Source organism: Primulina huaijiensis, chromosome 18 (assembly GCF_012295235.1).
Source record: "Primulina huaijiensis isolate GDHJ02 chromosome 18, ASM1229523v2, whole genome shotgun sequence".
Classification (NCBI taxonomy): domain Eukaryota; kingdom Viridiplantae; phylum Streptophyta; class Magnoliopsida; order Lamiales; family Gesneriaceae; genus Primulina; species Primulina huaijiensis.
In genome coordinates, this window is record NC_133323.1 from 601,484 (window position 1) to 626,292 (window position 24,809).

The 24,809-nt window shown below is 37.3% G+C and overlaps 5 protein-coding genes across 9 annotated transcripts; 3 read left to right on the top strand and 2 right to left on the bottom strand.

The window, feature by feature from the left end:
- Window positions 1–20: 20 nt before the first annotated feature.
- LOC140964258 (uncharacterized) lies at window positions 21–4,982 on the top strand. Of its 3 annotated transcripts, none has more exons than XM_073423884.1 (9): window positions 21–260; window positions 786–906; window positions 1,049–1,149; window positions 2,181–2,306; window positions 2,396–2,516; window positions 2,621–2,705; window positions 3,409–3,522; window positions 3,642–3,681; window positions 4,384–4,982. In XM_073423884.1, the coding sequence occupies exons 1-9, from the start codon at window positions 84–86 to the stop codon at window positions 4,534–4,536; spliced, it is 1,038 nt and encodes a 345-aa protein (XP_073279985.1). In that variant the 5' UTR covers window positions 21–83; the 3' UTR covers window positions 4,537–4,982. The 3 variants fall into 3 exon arrangements, with proteins under 3 accessions (XP_073279985.1, XP_073279987.1, XP_073279986.1); XM_073423886.1 differs by having other exon boundaries at window positions 3,409–3,487; XM_073423885.1 differs by lacking the exon at window positions 3,409–3,522.
- A 1,043-nt stretch (window positions 4,983–6,025) lies between these two features.
- Window positions 6,026–10,103, top strand: LOC140964807 (uncharacterized). 2 transcript variants are annotated; one of them, XM_073424752.1, is made up of 9 exons: window positions 6,026–6,192; window positions 6,953–7,366; window positions 7,543–7,624; window positions 7,744–7,819; window positions 7,920–7,997; window positions 8,378–8,514; window positions 8,736–8,985; window positions 9,164–9,227; window positions 9,430–10,103. In XM_073424752.1, the coding sequence occupies exons 2-9, from the start codon at window positions 6,955–6,957 to the stop codon at window positions 9,960–9,962; spliced, it is 1,632 nt and encodes a 543-aa protein (XP_073280853.1). In that variant the 5' UTR covers window positions 6,026–6,192; window positions 6,953–6,954; the 3' UTR covers window positions 9,963–10,103. The 2 variants fall into 2 exon arrangements, with proteins under 2 accessions (XP_073280853.1, XP_073280854.1); XM_073424753.1 differs by having other exon boundaries at window positions 7,546–7,624.
- Window positions 10,104–11,207: 1,104 nt separating this feature from the next.
- Window positions 11,208–17,726, bottom strand: LOC140964060 (nuclear matrix constituent protein 1-like). Of its 2 annotated transcripts, none has more exons than XM_073423555.1 (8): window positions 17,293–17,726; window positions 16,767–16,976; window positions 15,797–16,050; window positions 15,400–15,670; window positions 15,224–15,307; window positions 12,642–14,671; window positions 11,942–12,173; window positions 11,208–11,784 (listed from the first exon to the last, which is right to left on the bottom strand). In XM_073423555.1, exons 1-8 carry the CDS (start codon window positions 17,500–17,502, stop codon window positions 11,539–11,541), a joined length of 3,537 nt encoding a protein of 1,178 aa, XP_073279656.1. In that variant the 5' UTR covers window positions 17,503–17,726; the 3' UTR covers window positions 11,208–11,538. The 2 variants fall into 2 exon arrangements, with proteins under 2 accessions (XP_073279656.1, XP_073279657.1); XM_073423556.1 differs by having other exon boundaries at window positions 11,208–11,775; window positions 15,224–15,303; window positions 15,396–15,670.
- A 609-nt stretch (window positions 17,727–18,335) lies between these two features.
- Window positions 18,336–20,190, top strand: LOC140964163 (transmembrane ascorbate ferrireductase 2-like). The gene is made up of 4 exons (XM_073423707.1): window positions 18,336–18,625; window positions 18,787–18,835; window positions 19,051–19,250; window positions 19,713–20,190. Exons 1-4 carry the CDS (start codon window positions 18,482–18,484, stop codon window positions 20,004–20,006), a joined length of 687 nt encoding a protein of 228 aa, XP_073279808.1. The 5' UTR covers window positions 18,336–18,481; the 3' UTR covers window positions 20,007–20,190.
- A 157-nt stretch (window positions 20,191–20,347) lies between these two features.
- LOC140964162 (translation initiation factor eIF2B subunit delta-like) lies at window positions 20,348–24,193 on the bottom strand. The gene is made up of 7 exons (XM_073423706.1): window positions 23,652–24,193; window positions 23,436–23,567; window positions 22,345–22,703; window positions 21,390–22,134; window positions 21,202–21,298; window positions 21,060–21,114; window positions 20,348–20,651 (listed from the first exon to the last, which is right to left on the bottom strand). Exons 1-7 carry the CDS (start codon window positions 24,118–24,120, stop codon window positions 20,589–20,591), a joined length of 1,920 nt encoding a protein of 639 aa, XP_073279807.1. The 5' UTR covers window positions 24,121–24,193; the 3' UTR covers window positions 20,348–20,588.
- Window positions 24,194–24,809: the final 616 nt, after the last annotated feature.

Below are 24,809 nucleotides of genomic sequence, written 5' to 3' on the forward strand. Positions count from 1 at the left end.
GGAACAATCGAAAGTGAAGAGTGAACCGGTAGCTTTCAACTGTAATATTCCATTTACATGTTATCTTTTTGGGAGATAGAACGATGGTAGGAGGAGGAGAGGATCCACAGAAGCTGAAGCGGATTGCGGCCGCAGCGTACGATTACGATAACGACCCTCGTTGGGCAGATTACTGGTCAAATGTCCTTCTTCCGCCTCAAATGGCCTCCCAAGATGATGTCGTTAACCACTTCAAGCGCAAGTTCTATCAGCGCTACATCGTAGGATTCATTTTTCATTCTCTTCAGTCAATGGAAGTTTATTGAATATGAATCCTCTTTCATTATTCAATTGATTATAATTTTTGAGGATCGCGTGTGAGAATTTATTTTTGGACCAATTGAGTTGAGGGGATATTTAGGTATAATTTGGGGTTCGAATACTTTTCTTTTGGGGTATGACTGCTCAAATAAGTACTAGACATAGGACCTGGCTGAGGGTTCTCTTTAAATGTTATTACTATTCAGGTTTTCCACCTACGTAAACTGATTTGAGACTTTTTTACGGTGTTACATCGTTCTATTGGTTACAATAGTAGAAATTTGGCATCTAGTTTTGGTTGTTTGTGATAGGAATGGGGAAGTCGACCTTGTACTTGTTGCTTGCAGTTGTTGATTTATGGGTATTGTTTTTTCCGTACTGTGTACTTGTTGCTTGCAGCTCTACATAAGAATGTTGATGCACGTTGCTTCTCTGCACTGCTAATTGAAATATCATTTTCTGCTGATATGTAATATACTGTCCAGGATCCTAATCTAAATGTTGAGTCAATGGCTGCTAGTAGAACATCACAACCAGAGAGAACAGCAGCATCACAAAATTCTTCGTCATCTATTCCCAACAGTAGTACACGCCGTCAGAGTTCAGGTATGAATATCCTTCATCATTAACTCTGAGTGATATTGCATCTATCTTTAAGTTTGTAAAGAAAAAACGTTGCAGCTTCGTGCTTTGTAGCGATATTTCCGACATAGTATTTTGAGTTGAAACTAGTAAATTCATCATGTAGGGGCTTCTAATAGAACTGCAGAGACCTCAACTACTCCACCTCGTAATTCTGCATCATTGCGTTGGGATCAACAGACTATTCAATTTTCGGTTAATGCTTGGGTATGTATATATATTTTGATCATAATTCATACTGAATTCTTCTAGGCAGATGCAAGCACAAAGGATTTTGTTGCCTAGAGTTTGAGTTTATATTATCAACTGCTTCATACAACATACAAAAATGTCTATGTTCTATGTTTTGAAAACTCAATACTAGTCAATAGTGGCAAAATTTTGGGAAAATAACAATGCCTGATAAGACCCACCCAATTTGGTTTTCTATTTGATGCAGGTTATCTTATGGTTTTATTTCTTCCAGTTTCACGTGTGCATTTTGTATTAGAGTAAAATTTCGATGATTTTTCTTATGCCAAATTGGTCAGGTTATGATATGTAGTATTCCTAAAATTTCACTAAGAGTTCTTGTTGATTTCTAAGCATATACATTTCATGTATGAGTATACGGGTGATACTTGTTAAACCTGGACCTCTGAGGATTTTTACAGTGCTTACAGTTGTTATCTATCTTAAGTAATGCGATACTTGTAAAACCTAACCCTCTGAGGACTTTTTCAAGTGCTTACAGTTGTTATTAAGCGAAATTTTCTTACATGAGATATGTAAGTTATGTAAGAAAGTAGCAGGCAGGTCAGCAGGTGGCTATTATAATTTTCGCAGTGACATTTTCTATGGTTACAAGCTGAGCTATGCTATTTTTAGATGAAATTCCTGTCGTATTTGGCTCAACCTTTGATGCGATTGGATTTCACATACGCAATACATTTGACTGATATTTGAATTTTTATGGTTCCTGTTCATGTATCAGCTCATACTCTACTTGGCTAATATCATTTTTTTTTAATTTATAACTCTGCATCTTGGTGATTTTTAGTCACGCGTGACAAATTTCCATTTTTTATTTCGGCTGAATTGGAGGCTCAAAATTCATGCAAGTAATTTGCCAAGTTATTTTAGTTTTGAGGCAGGATGGTGGATTGAGTGTCATATCAAACTTTGAGAAGTACATCCATGTGGTTGACACATGAAAACTTGTTTTTTCAGTTATTTTCTCTCGTTCTTTTTTTTTGTAGGTATTTGTTGTGGCAGTTCTTGCTATGTCTCCCATCATACCAAAAAATCTATCAAATCGAGCTTATCGTCTTTCTTTCCTAGGGATTGCATGTTCTTCTGTGTCCTCTTTATATTCCCTTTATGGGGTAATCTCCTACTTATTTTCTTCATTTGTTCTGTTACACAATTTATGTTATATTTTCTATTACTCATATTCACGAATCATAATTTGCAGAAACCTAGAGCATGGAACTTGCAGGCTCTTCAAGTATGGTTTCAGTCGGTGGTTGCTACCAAGGATTTTATTTACACTGTTTACTGTCTCATTTTTGCATCTTCACATCTGTGCCTCAAGTGTGAGGATGGATTAGATAGTCATAATTTGTTTCTTGATTTTGTTTGCTTGCTATATTTTGTTGCTCTTGGCAATTTTTGTAAGTTTCTATTTTCCTTATTTCAGTTGCCTTGATTCCCATTTTATGCCGGGCCCTTGAGCATGTTGCTAAGTTCTTGAGGCATAACTTTGCTAGATCATCTTTGTACCGGTAAGAAACACATGTACATTTTACATCAGTGATCAAGTTCTAACGATGTGCTTTTAAGATTGAGAAACTAAAACTGCCTAGTGTTTGCTTTTAAATGTCTTCTTTTTTTATGGTTGTCACACGGCATCAATATTTGGCATGAAAAAATTTGAATCACTCATATATATATTTGGAAGGGAGGTTCAGAATTTTTTTTAATGTTTGATTTGATTGAGAATGTTAAATACTTTGGATTAAAGAAAAACGAGCAGCTGTGGATTCAAGAGTCACAATTCATTATTATTGCATGAAATTATGGACATTTATCTTTAATGATCTTTTTCTAGCTGCGGAAAGTTTGTTTATGTTTATAAGCATAGTCCTATTTCCTGTCCTCCGGTGATTAATGCATGTGGAGATGCGATTTCATCTTACATCTTTTCTAGAATGAAAACTAATATTTAGATTGAGTTTGTGATTTTTGCTAACAAACCTTATAGGCTTGGCAACTTCAGTACTCAAGTGTTCACTCACCTGAAATCATGTTTAAAACGCCTGATGAAATGCCACAAATAGTCGAGCAGTCTTTGGATCTTTTATTAGTTATGTTTTGGTTTTATCGGTGACCTGACTGAGATGGTGGTCGCCAACAACTTGATGTTCTCCTAATGATGAACAAAGTGTTCCCTCTATCTGTTTATGACTATTTTTTTGACGCCTACAGGAAATACATGGAAGAGGCTTGTGTTTGGGTTGTGTCAAACACAACCACCCTTAGCATTTTGTCCTCCCGAGCTGAAATTGTACTTGGTTTTCTCCTGATCATAGCACTTTTTTCGTTAGTACCTCTCATAATTTCCCTTCTTCAAGCTCTTTGTTCTCGTTCCTATTGTTCTGCAATTCTTTTTGTAAACTTGTCAAGGCTTATAACTTCTCAATTGTGAAATTCTCTATCAGGTGGCAGCGCAGTATTATACAAGCTTTTATGTACTGGCAGGTATATATCAAGTTTTTTGCTTGAATATGAAACTTTTTAGGTACTTGAGTTTCTTTGGTTATTGTTGCAAATGATGGTAGTTAACTGAAGTGACCTACGGCTACCGGGTTTGAACAATATTTATGGTGATTTTTCTCCATTTGACTTTTACCTCGTTTTGTTAGGTATTTTCTGTTTCTTTTGTGGCTATCGTGAGAGTGATTCCGATCTAGATGGATCATATGGTTTAAACATTTACAGTCGTTTAAAGGCACACCCTAAATAATTGTTTCTTCTTTCTGCACGACCATGCATACACCAGGAGGCTTGATGTGACATTTTGAGTTGACACTGGTTGCTGATCTTTGTATAAGAAAGAGGTCCACCACAGTTAAACTACTTTTTGTTTCTGAAAACATTGCGCCAAGTACACATTTTGCGGCCTATCATTAGCCTAACAGTGTTCCAAATACTTAATTATTTTCGTCTATTCATGGAATAGGCAGATTTGGTATTGTTTTATTGGTACTATTATTATTATTATTATTTGGCTGGGGAGGGGTGGATTACTGAAGGTTTCATGTCACCTCTTACTGAATGTTGTCCTCCTATATCGACAATTTTCTATGTTTTTTTTTCACTGATGAAATCTCTTATATTATTCTTTTTTTTTTTCACTGATGAAATCTCTTATATTATTCTTACTTTTTTATTTTCTGGCAGCTCTTGAAGCTTATGTACCATGCTCCTGCTACTGCTGTTTACCATCAAAGTGCATGGGCTGATATCTGGCGGGCCATAAATCCGTTAATCCTGCTTTATGTTCCATTCTTGAAGACTCCAATTTCTACCCTTCAGAGATGGTGGTTTAGGTGAGTAGTCTGGAGTCAATAAGAAAGCAGAGAGGGGAAAGAAAGAGTCATAGTTTACAATTTCACCGGTTTGTTGGACTTGATTCTGAGAAAGATCCTTGGGCGTATGATTGGCTAGTATCTGATGAATAACTTTGTTAATTATCACTTGGGACGCACTTTCAAGTTTTACTTCTTTGATCAAATGGACTCTACGTTAGAGCACATTGCCATTAGCTGCTTTTCATGCATTCGGTTTGCTTAAAAAAAAGGTTCAGCAACAGTCTCGTCTTAGACGTGGTTTCATGTTATGTTTTACGAATTTACTTCTGAATTCCGATGCATTCAGTACATATGCAAGTTCCTGTGTCAATCGTTTCCTCTAGATCCAGATTATCGTAGCACTCATTTTGTATGATGTACACCGTTTCATGTCAATTTTTTTTTTTTTATAGAGCAATCTTTTTCATATATTTATGTATGTTTTATTTATTGTTTTAGCTCCAAATATTGGAAACATTTACGCCATAATGCTTTTAACAAACCTTAATAAATAAAATGTCATTTCCATTACATTTGGATCAAGGATGGAAATGATTTCGTGGGACTTTCTATAGATCAGATAGACATGTCATGTGGATTTGTACGACTGGTTACGTATCTTTTCGAATGTATGATTTTAATTTTGATTCTTGTCATAACTTTATACATTAAATTAATTGAAAATTGGTCGAAGATGGATCACCGTGTATGCATGCCACGGAAATATAAAAATTAAAATTTACATAAAATGGACGACGTTCCTTTTTTTTTCTTTTTCAACGTCCCTTTTGAGCAACGTGTTCAAATCAAATAATCCAACCACCCCATGCAAATGCGACCACGGAAATGTTCTTCTCTCTGGAGACTTTTCCTCCAAATGGGATGAACGAAGGATCAGAAATCCATTCTCGGGTCCGGATCGTGACATTTTCATGCTCGTCCTCGACCAGCATCGACGACGGAGAGGCGGCGAAAACATGCTACCGTCGGTACCTCGGACGGGTCTTTTGAGATAGTCTCGTGAGACGGATCGATTTGATTTATATAAAAAATAATATTTTTGATATAAATTGAGTCGGTGTTTATAAAATTGACCCGTGAGACGATATTTTAGAAGTTTTTGTGATTTTTTTAAAAATATTTTCTAAGCCGTCAAATTCATTATTTTTACATTTTATATCGTATTAAAATTTTTTTGTACCAAATACTTTTTCAAAGTTATATACTCCAAAATCCTTCCTAACTTTATTTAGAAAATAAGAGTCAAAATTTGATCGAAATGCACACGACACGAGCAACTTATTAATAATATGTAATAACGTGATTCAGTAGGATCAATAATAATGCATTTAATTGTATATTAATTAAAATTTTTTTTGAAAGGATATTAATTATTTTTAAAAAAATATGTAAATAAGGAAAGGTTGGAATTACGATTGTGGAGTATATAATATTATATATCCCAACTGATTATGAAAGACTAATTATTGGGTGGACGTTTGCGTTTCCCAAAAAGAAAAAGAAAAATCCCTATCTTTGTGTTTCGCTTAGCTTAGGTACACATCGAATTATCGGCTCGGCTTGTCGGCTTCTGCTGAGCTGATTGTTCTTGCAGTCCACCACCATCCCAAGATCTCCGGTAATTTTCACTTGTTCTTCATGTGAAATTACTCTTTTCGGTGGTGCTTGTTTTGGTTTGTTTAAATGCTTGAATTGTTGTTTGACCCATAGGAACATTCGCTCTGAGAACTTTATTGTCGAGATGTGATGTCAAAACTCGAAAGTTTCGTTTTTTTTTGTTGGGGATTTGATTTGATAAGTGGTTGCTTAGAGTCAAACGTAGATGCAGTAGCTTTTTTTTATTTTTGGTGACGGACTATATCGCTTTTATGGGGCCAGCCTGAGTGCCTGACTATTTTAGTGAAGTTATGAACGAAATTTGAATATTTGTTTTCAATCTGAGCGCCAACATTTCTGCACAGTCTGCTCTGAGTTGCGCTGTTTTTTATTTCGTACCGGAGAAATTTAATAGGTTATATGAGTTCTGTGCTATCGTACATTCTATTGGCTAAAGTTTCCTAAGCAAAAAGCCACCATCATTCCTGTATTGATATTGCACAAAACCAAAATATTGATGTATATATTATCGTGTAAATTATGATATTGTGGCCTATGGGAAAAACAAGTATGCACTCCAAAATTTCAGAGGAGAAACAAGCAATAGCCATCAAACTCTTGGTTTATTTTAGAGCATGAATAATCAACTCAATGCCCTTGTATGAACCCACAATCACAAATTGAATGAATTCTGACTTAGTCAATAGTGTTAATCAGGGTTACTCAACTTTATATGCAGTGTTCTTCATACCCTAGTTTTTTTATTAATATTCCATTTCCAGCTATGGAAACCGAGGATTTAATCAACCTTCCTTCTTCAAATATCCCGGGAGGAGGAGATGTGAAAGTTAATCCCTGTGAAACTGGTTGTGAAGCCAACGAAGCTAAGTTGGTATCACATTTTGAGGTAGAAGACATGCTCGTTGTTGAGGATCATGCAAACCAGTCTGATGGCTACCTTGAAAATGCTTCTGTTCTCAAGGGAACTGACAATGGACAAGATGTGGTTAACAATACCCCTTCCCAGCTGCGAAGTTTTGAAATTATTGAAGCTGCTGCTGCAGCAGAGACAGGGACTTCTATTGAATCTTCAGTGCATTTTCAAAATGGACCCCTATCTGTTCAAAGTGAAAACAGTTCAAGAAATCTTATGAAAGTTGGAGCCCGTCTTAGTAGTCAGGAAATAGGCTTCTGTTGTATCCTTTTCTCAAGATATCTTTCACTTTTATACCATGCTTATAGGTAAAGTCTAAGTACTTCTAGAAGAAGAGGATTGATATCCTTTTGGTTCTCTTTTGTTTTTACTTGTAACTATCTTTTTTCCACCAAATCTCCCGTCTGGTTTTGTGCCATCCATGACTTAAACTTTCAGCAGTATCCGGTGTTAAAAGACCCCGGATGACTGTGGATGAAAAGCAACCATCAGTGCATGTTATATACACCTCTCTGACCAAGTATGTGATAAAAGCTTTCACAAGTTAATACTCATGTTTTGCTTCAGTTATATTCGTGAAAGATGTCTCATTATTTCTTATTGTAGAAAAAACATCTGACAATCTATCAACATTGACAGAGATAGTAAACAAAAGCTGGAGGAGTTATTGCAGGAGTGGTCTCAATGGAATGCACACAACTGCCCATCATCAAATGTTGAACAGCTACCTCTAATTTTGATGACTTATATTTCTTATAATTTGACCAAATTACTTTTAGTATTTATTATCTACTTACTGCTTGTATAAAACTCAGGATTTAAATGTTCTTCAATCTGGAGAAGAGACCTACTTCCCAGCTCTTCGCATTGACTTGGATAAGTCTTCTGCTGTGGTATGACTATCTTCCTTTCCGTTTTCCTTCATGTTCAATGCCGAGTCTAAAAAGATTTGATTTGTTGGAATTTGGAAACAAATGTAATTAAAAAAATCCCTCAAATCGACAAAATTTTTTTTTTTGGGGTGGGTGGGGGGTTGTTGGAGTGGATTCTAAGTACATATTGTGTTTAAGAAGCTGCTAAAATAATTTAGTAGCAATTGTGCATCTTCATTATAATTTATTCACCTTGAAATAGACGAACTCTATCGATTGCTCTATTTCACAAAAGTGCTGTTGAGAATGTTCATGCACACTCGGTAAGCATGAGATTGGCTTGAAATAGACGAACTCTATCGATTGCTCTTTTATTTCAATCTGCCTTTTACATTGTGTAGGTCTTTTGGGTGGATGACGAAATGAAAAACCCATCAAGTAAAGAACTGATACCATTGGATGGAATGTCTGTCCCTATTTATGATCGTGAATTTTCTTTAGCTCTGACTTCTGCTGATGTTTCCAGTAGTTTGGATGGGTATGCTGTTTTTCTCTCTGTGTTGTTTTTTTGGTGAAAGAACCGATGCACATTTTTCCTGCTCCCTTTTTAATTTATGAATGACAAAGCAACGGAATCATACCCTGCAAATGAACTTGATATAATAGCTCTTTCAAGATGATGTTATGCAATCATTTGTCATGTTTATTCTTGGGATCATCATTTATTCCTTTAATTCGATACTTCCATTCACCATGCAGAGGGAAAAGTTTAGATACTTCCCGGTGTTTCAACTGTGGCTCATACAGCCATGCACTAAGAGATTGCCCTAAGCCTCGTGATAATGTCGCTGTCAATAATGCCCGGAAGCAGCATAAGTCTGCCAAAAGAAACCAACATTCAGCTTCTCGTAATTCAACTCGATATTATCAAGATTCTCAGGTCAAAAAATATGTTGGTCTGGTGCCTGGTGCCCTTGATGCTGAAACTCGAAAATTATTGGGACTTGGGGTGAGATAAACACTCTCTCTGGTGGAATTGGTGGTTTTGCATTGTTCGTCAAATGATTATTTGAGCCTCTGGTGTTATGTGGTTGATATTAATCAAATCCGTGAAATATTATAGTGAGGTTAAATTATTTTCTTAGGATATTTTTCTGTCACATTTGTAACTTTCGTATCTGTTGTAGGAGTTTGATCCACCTCCATGGCTTAACAGAATGCGAGAAATAGGATATCCACCTGCCTATTTAGGTATAAAGTTGTGACTTTATCTGCTAATAAGCAACTTGATACTCGTCCCACTTTTCAAATATTTTGCAACAGCCTCTGCTGCATTACCTAGATATTTGCCATGCGTTCTGTACTTCTATCCATACCCAGTCTTGTGTTTGGTTCATGTCTGAGGTCACCTCTCCAATGATTGTACTAACATAAGTATTTCGCAATTTTTTAGAACCCGACGAGGAGGATCAGCCGTCGGGGATTACAATTTTTGGAGATGACACAATTAAGGAAGAACCTGAAGATGGGGAAATTCTTGGTACAAGTTATACTAAATCATTCACCAACATGAGTGTTGAATTTCCAGGAATAAACTCTCCAATCCCAGAAAAAGCAGATGAAAGACTCTGGGCACCTTGCTATTCAAGTTCAAGTCATTTTGGAGACCGTTCCCTCCCTAGATACATTCAGTCATATGAATATCTGAGCCATATGAGCCAAGGGCAATATCACGAGAGAAGGCAGTCTAGGGACGTTGAAGATGATGGACCTCCTGGCTGCGAACCTGGAATGAGCCCTTCTTTATCGAATCATTTTGATAGATATGTTGATCATGACTGGAGTTATGAATCCCTCAATTCACAGATAAGTCCGTCGATGTCTTGGAGCTCTACATTTGGCAGATCCTTGTCAGATAGAGGTAGACGAAGGCCTTTAACCCGGGACAATGGTTCTTCAAATCATGGTCGATATGGTACTTATTAATATCTATTTCCCAGATATATTGTTGTGTTTATGAAACTTCATTAATTAGGGAGGGCTGGGCCAGAAATCTTGTTTGATGAAAGGATTTATGCAGATCATGTAACGGGTGGTTGAGGTTATAGATATGGTGGTTTTATAGTGTTTACTGTGTTTTGGGTACAGTTGATTAATCTGTGCATTTGGTTCTTAGGTTTATTCTCTTGACAAGGTTATCAACAAAAAAATTAATAATTAATAAATATATAATATTTTATGATGATAGTTTTAAAAATGCAAATTATCAAAATATTGGGGGAAAGCTATGTGACGTATAGCCGTCAATTTGGTTTGGGCGGGTCATCCACGCGTCACACAATTTAAGTGACTTGAGATTAAAAAAAAAAAAATAATTTAAACTCATTTAAAAGCGAACTTAGATGAGTCAACCCGCGTTGGTCATGAGGCTAAACGGGGTATTTAGCTCAAGGCGAGCTTGGGTTGGGCCGCGAACCAGCAAAGAAAATAAAAAAAATATTTATATTATGAATTTATGGTGGTATATTTTTTTAATGAAAGTTGTTAATTTTATGTATTAATTATTTTGTATAAAATGTAGACGTGTGAATCAATAATTAGAATTTTATCGATATTTTTTATGAATATTTATTTATGAAATGAAAATTTTAATTAATATAATATTTTTTATTTTTATTTATTGTGAGTTGACCGTATGTCAACTCGTCTATCCTGCAACTTACATTGAGTTAGGTTGAGGATTTCCAACCAGCCATTCCCGTAGGACGGCCTGCCTCGCCATGAGTTGGTCCGTTTGACAACTCTAATGTCATGTGCTAATCGCCTAGTCCTGCTTAGCTTGACCTCGTCGGCCGTGGGTGAGTTCTTGGAAAACCGACTGAATATTTCAAGATGTCAAAATCCTGGCTTTTGGGTGTATTTGCTTTTGCACGTTAGACATTAGTGTCGGAGGAAAAAATAGAGTAAAATAAATAATAACAAGAATAATAGAAAAAGTGAAGTAATAATTTACCTTTTAAGTGATCAGCATAATAAATATTTCTGTTTCATTTTTCTTAATTCATTTGTATACAGCAGGTCCTGCAGCAAGTTTTGGTTTTTAATAGTATAAAGAAATTGTCGAAATGAAATTGAGATGTGTTTTGTCGTCCAAGCGACTCCACTAAAATTCCGGCCAACACGGATAAAAATAGCAGTGTGAATTCAAAATATAGAAAAAAAAACAGTGAATAGAGCATATTGTGCCGACTAAATTACATAACTGGGAAAACCCAAATCACCAAGAACAATTTCATGTGCGGCAGAAAATACAAACACTATTGAAATAAAAAGCTAAAGAAAATGAAGAAACCAGAGTCCAGTGTCAATAGGTGCACTGGGCAAGAATGCAACTACCATACTCATCTACTATAGAACACCAACAATCCGAGCTTTACTGATATTTGCAAACTAATACACACAACTAAGTAGGAGAGAACTCTTGACTGCAAAAAGAAGAGAACTCAAATGGATATAATCGACCAAGAAACGGATACGGTTTGTGGCATATCAAGCTAAGACATTACGTGGTGAGAAAGGTCCAGAGCTTCTTTCCAATGGAAACTTCACCGGGCTGAACAACCTCATTGTCACCACCATCATCACTGTCATTGTCATCTTCTTCCTCATAGCTTGCGCTGTTTAATTCTTCGATGTTGTGGTCCATGGCTCCAGCTGATCTATTTGCCTCCTCACTGAAAATCATGTCAGCCTCTGAGGTGTTTGCCAAGTCATCATGATCACTGTGGGTACCTCCAGCCTTCATGAACGGTACAATGACCAAATGATAAGGTTAGCTGATCAAGAAATATAAAGAGAGCTGCAAGTCGCATAGACCAGAAATAAATAATTCTAATAAGGAGATAAAGGGAAGGGAGTGATATCTAACAAGGATGCACTCAAACACTAAAGGAGGAAACGAGTACCCTTTCAGAACTATCCACCGGAACCTCAATGGTTTTCCCTGTGCTTCTCATGGGCACGACATCAGCTCCTAGTACGTCGATTTCTTCTCTTGAAACCCCACCAATTTCAGCATTTTCGGTAGGTTTTGATTTGCCAGGAAATGGGACAACTTCACCTACGTGACCATCAGTTTCCTTTTTCTCACCCTTTTCAGCTTCAGCTAAGGATCCATTAGCTGCCAATGCCACTGGCCTGAGAATCAAAATATTAACACCATTAATAATTTAGCATCGTAAGTCTCCTCAGAAAGATAGTAGCAAGAAAAAAGAGACCTACTTGATAACGAACGCAGCCAGTGAAAGTAAAACAAAATACATTTTCGTCACATCAATTAGCTAAAGAAGACACACTCAGTTAATATCCTTAAAAGGTCACTACTCATTAAGAGAACCAACCCACACAAGTGAAAGCTAAACAGTCCAAACCGAATTAGATGGCTCGGTAAAGAAAACAAATTTAGTCAAAGACAAGTCTAAGTCAGCAGAATGTCCTCAGACTAGCTGAAACATCACACATTACAATATAAACTTCCAAGGATTACAAACATCATTTATCCAAGGCATAGCTTGGTTGGAAAAAAATCAACTTAAATAAACAGATGACTCCAATCTTCTCCGAAAGAAATAAAATCATAAATCTTGCAGACAAAAAAGAAATTGCCTTTTTGATCGCCGGAGATTGTAACGTTTCTCAACAAAGCTTTGTTCAGCTGTAACAACTCTCTGTTGCCTCTTCCGGAGATTACCATTTTTGACACTATCTGAATGATCTTCACTGTGGCTGTCACTTACAGTTGTCTGTGATAAATGAACATGATTTCTCTTTCTTCTGTTTCTGGGTATTTCAACAAGACCAGATTCTGTTTGGCTTTCCTCAATTGTGAAAGCAGAATTTTCAGTATCACCATTAATGTTAATCTCTCTCTCTTCAATAGCCTTAGCACCAGCAGTCACAGCCTTCGCTGCACGTGTTCTACTCGACCGAGGCTTGCCTCCCTTACCACGTTGACGTCGAGCCTTCAAACCAGAATTTTGATCAACTGATGGAGCTTGAACAGCTTCCACTTCCCTAATGCCACTATCAGATTCTATTATTTGGACATCAAAAGAATCACTTGCGTCTTGCGGGGATGGCTTGGGACCACTTTCATTGCTTGGCAATGTCTCCGGTGAGGACACATCAATTTGCTTCCCATAGAGCATGGATGACCCTTGGGCATTAGGTTCATAATCAAGTTCAAGTTTCTTTCCAGGAGACAACTTAAATATCTTTGAGGTACATTTTCGCAACCAAGACATGGCTCCACTCCCACCAGCAACATGAGATCCAGAATTAACTAAAATATGGGGTGATCCATCATTAATCCTCTCAAAAGTGCCTTCACCCGTCTCCAGATAATTCTCTGTTACTCTGGGCAGTTGAGGAGCCTCAAGGTTTTTAAATTCGGACAGTGGGTGGAGATCAGATAGCAAGAACTCACGAATTATCTCCCCACAAATGTTGCAGCTTTTCTGTTCCTGGACAAATGTAATGAAGCGTTCTCTTTCCTTGAGAAAGTGTTCCCTCTGATCCTTCAATTTCTTACTCAGGTCAACAAGCTCCTCAACGTCTTTTTTCATCTCAAACTGTTGTGATTCTACGTGCTTCTTAATCTGTGAAATATCCAGTTTTTCTTTATCCATCCCAAGTCTTTCCATCTTCATCTCTTCCATTTCTCTTCTGGCCATTTCCCTCAAGTTGTTAATATTGTCGAGTTCCTTCTCCATTTCTTTCTCAAATGATTTTTCTCTCTCATGCAAACCACTCTCCATCTCCTCCTGCTTCTTCTGTACTTCAGTTTCAAGTTCACGTTTCCGCAGTTCAAAATCATGAAGCAGTTCACTCGTTTCATTGTGAAATTTTTCTGCCAACATCGACTTTTCATGCTCCATGTTAGCAGCAAAATTATCTTTTGCCAATTTTAGAGATTCCAATTCCCTCTGTATATATTGTTGTGTTTCCTGCTTCTCATTGTTTAATTTTACCTCTTCAGAATGCCTAAATTTTTCTAAACTTTTTTTCTTATCAAGAGCATCTTCAAGTTCTCTCTTAACAGTGGCTCTTTTTTCATCCAGCTGTTCCCATTCTTTCTCGAATTTTTCTTTTTCTTGCTTCAACTCTTCAGTTTCCTTCATCAGTTGTTCACTTTGGTATCTACATTTCTCTATCTCCAGTTTCAATTCGGATTGCAGATGGGCATGTTCTAACCTTTCATCTTCTGATATCTTTAGCTGTTCTCTCTCTTCGCTTAATCTTAACTCCTGTTTTTCGATGTCAGCCCTAAGATTTTCAAGCTCAGCCTTTATAATGAGCAGGGCTTCCTTTTCAGCAAGCACGTGTTCCTTATCCTTCTCCAAGCTTTTCACTTCGCTTTTAAGCAGCTTATCTCTTTCCTTTAAATCTTTGGACTTTGATTCATAATTCATTTCCTTCTCCCTCACTTTCTCCATCTTCTTTTCAACCGCCTCTTCTCTTTTCTTCACTTTCTCTTCCATATGCATAATTTCGGCTTCTTTTTTCTCCAATTCAACTACCTTATTTTTTACTCGTTCATCATGAAGTTTTCTCTTCTGCTCCACCTCCAGCTCGTATTCCTCTTGCTTTTTAGCAAGTATGGCTTTGTGTTCATCCACCAAACTCTGAATTTCCAACTGTATATATAAAAGAATGTCCATTAAAAAGTAATCAGAAACACCAAGAAGAAGAGAAAAATAGTGGCCGAGAAAAATAGTGGCATTTTTTAGATTTGTGAAGGTCAGACACCAAAAAACCAACCTTAAAAACCGTAATAGCTTTAGGACTGGCTTATTCCATCTAATTTAGTTATATGAAAAAACAAGGAATGGAAAAGGTGTACGTATGATCCTAGTTTGATTCAGCAGAATAATAAAATGCACCGCAGATTATTAATCATTCCTCGAACATCTAACTGTCTTTCTTATGCAAAAGAGATTGTACGGGTTAACATTCGCTCAAAATGAACTTCCATCAACTGGAATCATAAACAGCTCCCATCAGTTCTCTGTTATCATACTGGAAGCAGGACAATCGAGAAAATACTAGTTTGTACGGTAACAGATAACGGTGTTGTGGTGTTCCACTATCTAAAGAAATGGCCCACATACTACTATGTAATTAATAAATCCTGGACGCAATCCAGTATATTTGTACAACATCACATAAACATGACTGCAAGTACTCACTCTTTCTCTTGCATTTAACTTTTCTTCCAATTCAAGTAACTGTTTTTCTTTCACCTCTAAGCTCTTCTGAATACATTCAGCTTCCTGCATTCATAACTGACAGTTAAGAAAAGAAAAAACAGACTGTGCCACCTGTAACATATCAATTAATGGATCTGAGTGAAATAGAAACTTGCCTTTTCCTTGACAGCTAGGTTTGCTAGTCTGATGCTTGAATCATCTTCTTTGCTCTTCAACATTGACTTGGCCACCTCAATCCTCGTTTGCAGCTCTTCAAGGTCATTCTGTTTTTGCTTCAGGATCTTATCATTCTCGTTTGCCCTCTCCTCCCTTTGATTCAGTAATCTTCCACCATCAGCTAGTCTCTCTTCAGCTTCCTGTAATTTACGTTCCCACTCCCTCAAGTCTTCCCTCTTTTTTGACAAAGCAGCCATATGTGTTTCGCGCCTTAACAAATGAAAACTTTCAGACAAAAGCTACAGCTACCAACATCAGTCAGGTGAATATTAAAAAAATATTGATGGTGCAAGGAAGTAAAAGGGATAATAAGAGAGTTAAAGATGCAGTTTATACTCTGAGTTAAAGGAGAGCCGTTCTCTTCGAAGCGCAGCTTCTTGAGCCTCAATCTCAAATAACTTCCTCTCAATTTCAGAACTTTTCCGGTTCACTTCAGCAAGTTTGGTATCAGCTGCATGGAATTTTGCTTCAACCTCCCATGATTTTTCTTCAACACTGGCAACTAATGCACTTGCCTCGGCTAGTTTAGAATCAGAATTAAACTTAATTTCAGCATATTCTGAGCGCATTTCTCGCAAAGCTTTCTCGAGCTGTGACGAAACATGAGAGTTAATTAACTACAACCAGATTATTCCGACTCCAGGATAAAAAATTTGTTGGCATTAATCACCAAAAAACACATTAGATTTTAACAACATTAACGACTCAAAAATATTATTTTATTAACATCCCAAATAATTCACCAACAATTATGTCATCTCATATTCCCATAAAATTATTATAACAAATTAGACATACTCAATTGATTGTTTACATTCCTAAACGTTAACATTCATTAGTAACATATGGCCAGTTGACAGATCCTTTATTAGACGATATTAATTTACATCAATAATTATTAGATGTGCAAAGCACACGAGTATCGTCGAGCATAAGTGCAAGACTGCAAGGCCCTTATCAGAAAGAGGCACACTAAGGCTTAACATTCTAAAATCTAAAAATAATTGTGCCATTTAATCTAATATGCCTTTACAAACTACTATATAATGATAAACATACAAGTACAAACAAATTATTATCAAATAGCATCACCCTTTGGACTACCAGTCCTACATTAAAGGGCACGCTGAGGAGCATGCTTCACACTCAAGGCAAAAGACCTGAGCTTCGTGTTCTTATGGTTACATCTTGGCAATTATCATATTCCTTCAGAATTCGGAACTAATCATATAATGCATGAGGAAAAACAGTGTCTGCCTTCAGGATGGAAATATTCATAAGGTGATTTGGAAAGTGTAAATCTTACTTCGAGTGCGCACTGTCTTTCAACACCCAACGCCTTCTTCAAATTCTCTTCCCGTTTCTCAGCTTCAGACATTGCACTCAAATGAACAGCTTGTTCACTTCTGAAAGCATCAGATGCCTCGATTGAAGCTTCTTTAATTTCTTCATACTTTGAAGCCCACTCCTTTTTCTCAATCAAAAGAAGCCCAAGATTGTACTGATACTCAAAAAGCTGCAAGAAATAACAGTCGGGAAGAAGATCAATATAGAAACATTTAAACCAACAGTATTTCTTGCTAGGACACGTGCGATTTCAAGTCGAACAACTGATAAAAACGAACCAGAACATCAACAAAAACATTTTAAAACAGAAACTACAGCAGTTAAGAATGAAAAGATGGAATTTAAACCGACACGGCCTTAAAAAAACTTTATACGCAATCTCTTGAAAGGTCGCTTCAAAAGAAAACAAAGAAAAACACCCTGAAAATCGACAGTCGTAGAAATAAAAGAGCAACTGATTGCCCAAAAATAAAGTACATACAAACCTCATTCTCCAAGTTGGATATCCTCTCAGCCAACGATTCTTCGTCCATGTTACCGCCGCTCCCAACAAAAGCAACGGCTTTGCCTTTGGTTGATGCCGGAGCATTGCTCGGGGTAGAGTTCAAGCCCGGAACCTTCTCAGAAATAGACCCGTTCTTTTGAGCCGACACGCTCCTTGGCGTAGACGACCAGAACTTCGGCGGGGAAAACATCTTCCGCAGGTTTCCAGATCACCTAACCGAGCATTAAAAAAAAGAGGGAAAATAGATTTTATTGAACGGAGTGGTGAATTTGAGTAGCAAAAGGGGAAAAGGAAACCCTAAATTTGCGGAAATCATAAATCGGACGTGGACATAGTTTCCAATTCCGGCGAATACTATGGGTTAAATCCGGTAATGTTTCGAAACTCTCTTTGCTTCACAGAGTCGTCTTTCGTCGTGCGCTGCTAGCTATTAATTAATTAATTATTTTACTTTTTGTTTAACTACTTAATTGCCCATCCATAATCCCGGGGGTATCATGGATATTTCCCCTGACAAAAACGTGGGGGTTTGGCAAAGTACAACAATTGGACACAATTACCCTTGAGCTAAGTAAATGAATCCAGTTAGCGACCTCGAACTGGAGCGTAATAAGAAAAAAGTCTAAGACTTTTTGGTAAATTGATAATGGAATATGCAAAAAGAATGCGTCGTTAATGGGCTCCTTGTTTTTCACTTTATTTAAGACAAAGACAATTATTATTCGCCCATTCTTTTTTCTTTTCCTTTAAAAAATTAATAGATAATCATAATCTATTACCAAATGGATTATATTATTAATTAATTAACTCTTTCTATAATGTTGGATTTGATATTAAAGCGTTGCTTAAAATAAATTGAGAAAATGAAACATTCCATTGACGATAAAATCATCTCTTTTTTAATGGCTATATGTAATTTAGGTCCAAACTTGAAACGAATAAAAAAAGATGGAATTTAATGAAATTGATTTTTCTGTTTAATTTGTAATTTTTTCAATGAGGAAAATGGTGACGACGTTTATCGGTCCACAGCGCCTATTCCTATTCTTTTCTTGATTGATGTTGTAAACAAGAGATCCACCCGAGTACTCAATCAAGACCCTCTACCTCACTCTTATCACACACAAAAACGTCGGAATTACTCACCACTCAACGGACAAATTCTTCGAATGGCAGTTCCGATTGTTCAGTTCTCGATCATCCCACTGCTGAGGACAATCGGAATTGGAGTTTTCGCATTGATACTACTATGGACTGTGTATTACAGAGGTGGATTAGCGCTTGTATCCGAAAACAAAGATCTCATTTTTAACGTATTGTTCTCCTTCTTGCTTTTTTTTTCTTGGTTTACTTTCATTTGATCGCTGTTCTATTTATTTTAATGGGTTTTCGAGTAAATTATGGATGGTGGTACTGGTGTTGGTGGTGAATTTCTTATTGAATTGGGTGGAATTTCTTCTTTGGGTTTTTTCAGGTTCATCCTCTTTTGATGGTGACTGGCCTCATTCTTCTTAATGGTGAAGGTAAGAACGATCTGCGGGATACGATAACAGTAGATTCAAAGAGAGAAGCTAGAGGTTAAAATTACCTTGCCGCTATCTTCTCTAATAGCATTTCGTTTGTATACAAACCTTTTTTCCTTTGGTGCGAACCTGTGTGATTTAAGCTGTGGTTGTTATTGTCTTTGAGCTTTCACTATTCACTGTCATGTTTTAACCACATCGAATGAATTTTGCAGCAATGCTAGCCTATAAGACTGTTTCAGGAACAAAAAGTTTCAAAAAACTGGTTCATCTTTCTCTGCAATTCTTGGCGTTCTGTTGCGGCATCGTTGGATTATGGGCCGCTTGGAAGTTTCACATTGACAAAGGAATTGATAATTTCTACAGCCTCCACTCGTGGCTGGGCATAGCATGTCTTTTCTTGTTCGGAGTTCAGGTCTATTATATGGTTTCAAGTTTGTGATTATGAATATGTTTAAAAAATAAAAAATATTAATCAGTAATTGAAGTTCATGAGCAGCTTGTCAGCTATCAAATATCATAATTTGGACTCGACCTTTGGTTTCACACAAATTTGAATGAGTTCGACCTTGTGTCCAGTTCGATTATTTTAGATGCGAATCAGTATGCGATCCAGCTTGTAAGGTTCAGAAGTGGTCTAGATTTGTTTGTACCTCTAATGGAGCAGACTCGGTCTAGACCATTAAGAATATTTATTCTTCTGCTTTAAATTTGAATACCATTTTCTTCTTGCGTTCCAACTCTCTGGTTCATGGGTAAAAATACAAATAGCCAAGGATGAACCTAAAAATTTAGTCCACAAGTATAACTTTATGTGATATCGATTTATTTATTTATTTTATTGAGATATATCTGCTATCATTGTATGAATGTGCAGTGGGCTGCCGGATTTGTTACATATTGGTATCCTGGTGGTTCAAGAAATAGTCGAGCTACCCTTTTACCTTGGCATGTTTTTTTTGGCATATATATCTACGGTCTGGCTGTGGCGACATGCACAACTGGTCTCTTAGAGAAACTAACGTTTCTTCAAACAAGCAAGACAATAACACGGTACTCAACTGAGGCATTGCTGGTAAATTCTTTGGGAATGTTGATTATTGCTTTGGCTGGCTTCGTGAGTCTTGGAGTACTCTCTCCCGTGCATGCGGTTAGGGAGTCAGTAGATTAGTTACAGTTTACAGCTAAAAAGCCAGGTGTGATTTTAATAAGATGCCATGAGATTTGTTTTTGGGTTTGTTACTGTAAAGAAAGGTGAGAGATAGCATGTCAAGGCAGTTGCTATTTGGTAGCAGCCACCATACGTTTACATAAATTAAGAATTAAGATTTGTGACAAACGGACAATAGGTAACATTATTTCCCAAAAAAAAAAAAATATTGGTTTGTTACTGTCAAGAAAGGTGAGAAATAGCATGTAAAGGCAGTTGCTATTTGGTAACAGACATCCTACGTTTACATAAATTAAGAACTAAGATTTGTGACAAACGGACAATAGGTAACATTATTTCAAAAATTATTGATAGATAATGTGAATAAATGATGGTAAGAATACAAAAATTCATTAAAGGGTTACAAAAGCTCATTACAACATGATACATTCCATCCAAAATTTGCCCGGAGAGGCGGAATATTCGCACTCTTCACAGAATCAGGTGAAAAATTGAAATCACAAATCAGTTCTTGTCATGACATAAATCCTTATTATTCCTAAAATGGGATACAACACAAACCGGGATCTGCGGTATACATCTTTATGTCCACAAGTGTTCTCTTCGATATTCTCGAACGATGACAGGCACACTTGTAGGTGGTATCTAAACAAACATTATCATTAGTTCACACGAAAACAAATCAGCTGCATGGAAAGGGAAAAACAGGAACAAACAGGAAAACTAAATGAAGCACTCAAACCAAGCCATACAAGGGGAGTACATTCATTTTTTCCCATAATCAAATGGAACATTCCATTTTTATTTTTAAAAGAAATCAAAATATTTACCAAATAAATAATGAAACACAAATGCATTTTTCCCCACTATGGTATAAAGTATAAACTAAAGAAATTGTCAATCCAGCGCAGGACGCGAAGAGTTCATAAACAGAACATTTTTTGGGGGACGGCGTGGGGTGGTGGTTAAGATTCTAATATGAACATGTTTCTAGAAAAAGAAAATTTTACACAGCACTTGGCTTCATATAAAGGGATACACAAAACAACTTACCATGCCATAGTCTGTAATGATCATTGAAACGTAATCAGAAGGTGTTGCATCATAACTGAAACAATGAAATGAAAAGGTAAGCCAGTACAATAACAAATAGCGTTACAATATGAAATCGTGTAAAGAACAAAACCAAGCTTACATCAGATTCAGCATTTGTAGATTCTCACTTTTGGCCCAACCATCTAAAGAACTGATTTCTTTTCTGCCAGAAACTCTCGAGATGGCATCAGGATCACCTGTAATGGCATGCCATGTCATGGTGTTCGCAGGAAATGTAAGCAGTCGCTAATGAAGGCAAGTCCTATAAAGAAAAAGCTATTTGCGTACCAAGTTCATTGGAGCAGATTGAATCAAGTTGAACCCTTTCATGAAATTTGTATGCTTCACAACATATCAAGACTGGGATGCGGAACTGATGAGCAACCATAGCAACACATGCGGTGCCAACCCTCGAATAAACCGTCCCATTAGACAATATCGATGAAGCACCCAAAAATACTCTAGTCACCTCGTGCATGAGATAAGAAACAGCATTTATATGAGTGTATGTACAGATAATACCCTTTCCCACGAGCCTACGAAGCAACTTTTGTCCTTCAAGCTTTGGACGTGAATCGACTACCACAACCCGGAACTGTTTACCAAGTTCGTGAGCATGTAACAACACCATCTCAACAGCAGATGATGAAGCATATGTGAGAAGAACATCACCATCCCTAATTTTGGTCACAGCGTGATTTACAATGACCTTATCTGCTAGAATTATCTTTTCGCTAATAAAATGTTCAATATCTGAGATAAGACTTGCTTTTGCCTCAGACTCGGAGAGGCTCAAAGGTAATTTTGCAATTCGGGTTTTAAGAAATCTAATAGCATTCCCCATGCTGATTGAAAGGGGTCTGCATTCAATCAGAAAAGAGATGTAACCATTAATTTTTGTAGTCAAGTCCCTGATCAGGGCTTTCTCTGGTGGTGTGTAGTAGTCTTTAATCGCCTCTTGAAATGCAAGGAGCATAGTAACACAGCGAGCATTGCCACCAGAAATATCGCCATCTAGATATCTTAGACCAACCTGACAAGTGTAAAGTCAGGATAGGATAGACTGCAACAAGAATGGGACTAATTATTTTACAGTTTATGATATATTGGGGGAAAGTTGACAATCCCTGGCAAAGATTATTATGACCAAAAACTTTGTATAAAGTCATTCATACTCTTCATAGCCAAGGTACTTCCTTTCACCAACGCCAAGCTTACAAGCAAATATATGTGCCTTAGTTACCTTGTAAACTGCAGGATGAACAGTATCAAGTTGAAAGAACTTCGATTCGAGGTCAAGAAGCCGCGTTCCATGTTCATACTGCGGTAAATGCCTGAAGAGTTCAACCCTGTTTTTTGCTTCAATTTGTTTTACCACCGATCGTTTCTTTGCCTTCTCAACTCTATTTTTATCATCAAACTGCATCCTAGGATGAGGGACGTCTTTCTTTCTATCTTTATCTGGTTGGCGTTCACCACCTTTTTTCTCAGAAGCTGCAACAGGAGAGCTGTCTGTCCTTTGTGGAACCACCTTCACAGCCTTACCAGTATTGGCATTTGCAGAATTGGCTCCAGAAGCAACAGAGGTCTTATTTCCCTCCCCTGGAAAGATGTAACATTAAAAAAATGAAAAGGATTTCCAGAAACAATTTCTGAAATAGTAAAAAGACAGCTGTGCATAGCAATAACTGATCTAATTGACACGGATCATCCACCAAATGGAAAAAATAGGAAGATGACGGGCAAAGCTGGGCAATAAGATGAAATTTTCAGCATACAGTGCCGAGGAACTCAAAATAATCCACTAGAGTTAGAGCAAAACTAATAGACTGAGAGGTTCTTCAACTTAATACGTGCAGGATGGCACAAGATATTGAATTAAATGCATGCCGATCTTAAGCCATTTTACGAAGGAAGAGCCCCAAATTGGTTCAGAAACAGATGAAGAGATCATTCAATGCTAAACCACAGATAAGGAACTACCAGTCGAACAAATCTTTAAAGCACCTAAGCTTTACAACATCAGATAGGACAACGAAATTCATCCACCCGAACATACTGGAATGATAAAATATTGATCATCCTCAAAATCAATGACCACTCATCTCCTCAATGGTCACCACAAGCAATATCTTAGCTTTAATCGTTCCAGAGAAAAAAGTAAACAAGACCAAAACACTGATCAGTCACTTGGAAACAATTTGAAACAAATAGACATGGTCAACGGTGAATACTGCTAAACTGAGGGGCACATCCACTATCAGTTCAAAAGCAGCTCAAGTAAAAGTTAACTCGCTAACATAAATCTCTCCAAAATAAACATAAACTATTCACCTCTAGCAGAAGCCTTTGCCGCTCTTTGAGCCTCTTGAGAAGCGCGTCTTTCAGCCTTGGAGGTCTTCTCCTTTAAAGGCTTTCCACCAGCAGGCCTCTGCTCTTTTCGCATTTCCATATTTGCACCTTCATCTATTTTCTCAATTGAAAAGCGTATCATAAAGACAATCTAGAAATTCAGTCGAACAAGGGTGAAAAACCAGAAAGAAAAAACACCTGAGACATCGTGATCCAATTTGACCACACTATTCTGCTTAACAGCTGCCATTTCGAATCCACCAGCAGGCAAAGAAGTGGCAAATTTTCCAGAACTACCTCTGACTCCCAACTTAGGGGATATATGGTCCTCAGAGAAATCTGTAACCGCCGTAGGAGATATGAACTCCGAGGGGTTGTAGCTTCCAACTGGAATAGAAGAATCCGCAGCGCGTGAGGCATGGAGAAGGGATAACGGCGGCCCGTGAGGAAAGTGGCGAGAGAGGTCAGTGGGTAAGTTGCGCGGCGGCGGGATCATGACGGGATATAAGGAGTTTCCAGAGGGTGAAATGTTGGAGACAGGAGGCGACGATGATGTGGGGTCGGGTGGAGCCGATTGAGACCGGTCGGGTGCAGCTCCCGGGGCGAAGAATCCAACTTGCCGGAATTTTGGGTCGCTGACTGTGCGAGGAACACGGCGCGGGTCCATTGCTGTGGTTGAATTAGGGTTTGGAGAATTAGTGGTTCTCGTTGTACGTTAATGCAGTGTGTTTAGGATGAAGGAATACAATTTTTTTTCCTTTTTTTCTTTTGAATAACAAAGGGATGAAGGAATCTCGGGTTTAAAGATAGGGAAATGAGAATTGACGGTGGGGATTGCATCATTAAAAACATGTCATAATAGGGGATAATAAGAGAAAAACTAAATGCTGGTTTACCGATACTTTAAAGCTTTTCCTTTAACAGTATTATTAAATTTATTTTTTTTATAATTGTAATTCTTGTTTTTATCTTTGGTTCATATCAACTTTTAAAAAAAGTAGAATACATATCTAAGACCGACTCAGCCAGACATCACACGAAAAGAATAAAAAAAGCTAATCCTGCAAATTTCAATTATAAGTAATTTTCTTTGATGGCCTACAAGTAAAGTCCTCACTTTCTTATTGTTCTTCGAATAAGATGTGTAAAGATGGAGATTTTCTCACCCAAAATCTCGAAGGTGACCGCTCTCTTGCAGGATATTTCTTATCCACCTATCCACGTTCATCTCCGGATAAACAAACCAGTGATGTGATGTATTTGATGGCAGCACTTTTTGGCAAATCGATATTCGCAAGATAGATTGGCCAGCTCGATTTGGTATTAACTACAACCCAATAGTAGGATTGCTGATTT

Excerpts from the sequence above, each read along its gene's own strand:
- LOC140964258 (XM_073423884.1), top strand. The coding sequence starts at position 84 with ATGGTAGGAGGAGGAGAGGATCCACAGAAGCTGAAGCGGATTGCGGCC. Across the intron at positions 1,150-2,180 it reads AATTTTCGGTTAATGCTTGG|GTATTTGTTGTGGCAGTTCT; the intron begins GTATGTATATAT and ends TTTTTTTTGTAG. Across the intron at positions 2,517-2,620 it reads TTCACATCTGTGCCTCAAGT|TTGCCTTGATTCCCATTTTA; the intron begins GTGAGGATGGAT and ends TCCTTATTTCAG.
- LOC140964807 (XM_073424752.1), top strand. The coding sequence starts at position 6,955 with ATGGAAACCGAGGATTTAATCAACCTTCCTTCTTCAAATATCCCGGGA. Across the intron at positions 8,515-8,735 it reads GTTTCCAGTAGTTTGGATGG|AGGGAAAAGTTTAGATACTT; the intron begins GTATGCTGTTTT and ends TTCACCATGCAG. Across the intron at positions 9,228-9,429 it reads ATATCCACCTGCCTATTTAG|AACCCGACGAGGAGGATCAG; the intron begins GTATAAAGTTGT and ends GCAATTTTTTAG.
- LOC140964060 (XM_073423555.1), bottom strand. The coding sequence starts at position 17,502 with ATGTTTTCCCCGCCGAAGTTCTGGTCGTCTACGCCAAGGAGCGTGTCG. Across the intron at positions 12,174-12,641 it reads AATCTCCGGCGATCAAAAAG|GCCAGTGGCATTGGCAGCTA; the intron begins GCAATTTCTTTT and ends TTTGATTCTCAG. Across the intron at positions 11,785-11,941 it reads CGGTGGATAGTTCTGAAAGG|TTCATGAAGGCTGGAGGTAC; the intron begins GTACTCGTTTCC and ends GTCATTGTACCG.
- LOC140964163 (XM_073423707.1), top strand. The coding sequence starts at position 18,482 with ATGGCAGTTCCGATTGTTCAGTTCTCGATCATCCCACTGCTGAGGACA. Across the intron at positions 18,836-19,050 it reads CATTCTTCTTAATGGTGAAG|CAATGCTAGCCTATAAGACT; the intron begins GTAAGAACGATC and ends TGAATTTTGCAG. Across the intron at positions 19,251-19,712 it reads TTTTCTTGTTCGGAGTTCAG|TGGGCTGCCGGATTTGTTAC; the intron begins GTCTATTATATG and ends ATGAATGTGCAG.
- LOC140964162 (XM_073423706.1), bottom strand. The coding sequence starts at position 24,120 with ATGGACCCGCGCCGTGTTCCTCGCACAGTCAGCGACCCAAAATTCCGG. Across the intron at positions 23,568-23,651 it reads ATTGGATCACGATGTCTCAG|ATGAAGGTGCAAATATGGAA; the intron begins GTGTTTTTTCTT and ends TTGAGAAAATAG. Across the intron at positions 21,299-21,389 it reads AATCTGCTCCAATGAACTTG|GTGATCCTGATGCCATCTCG; the intron begins GTACGCAAATAG and ends ATGCCATTACAG.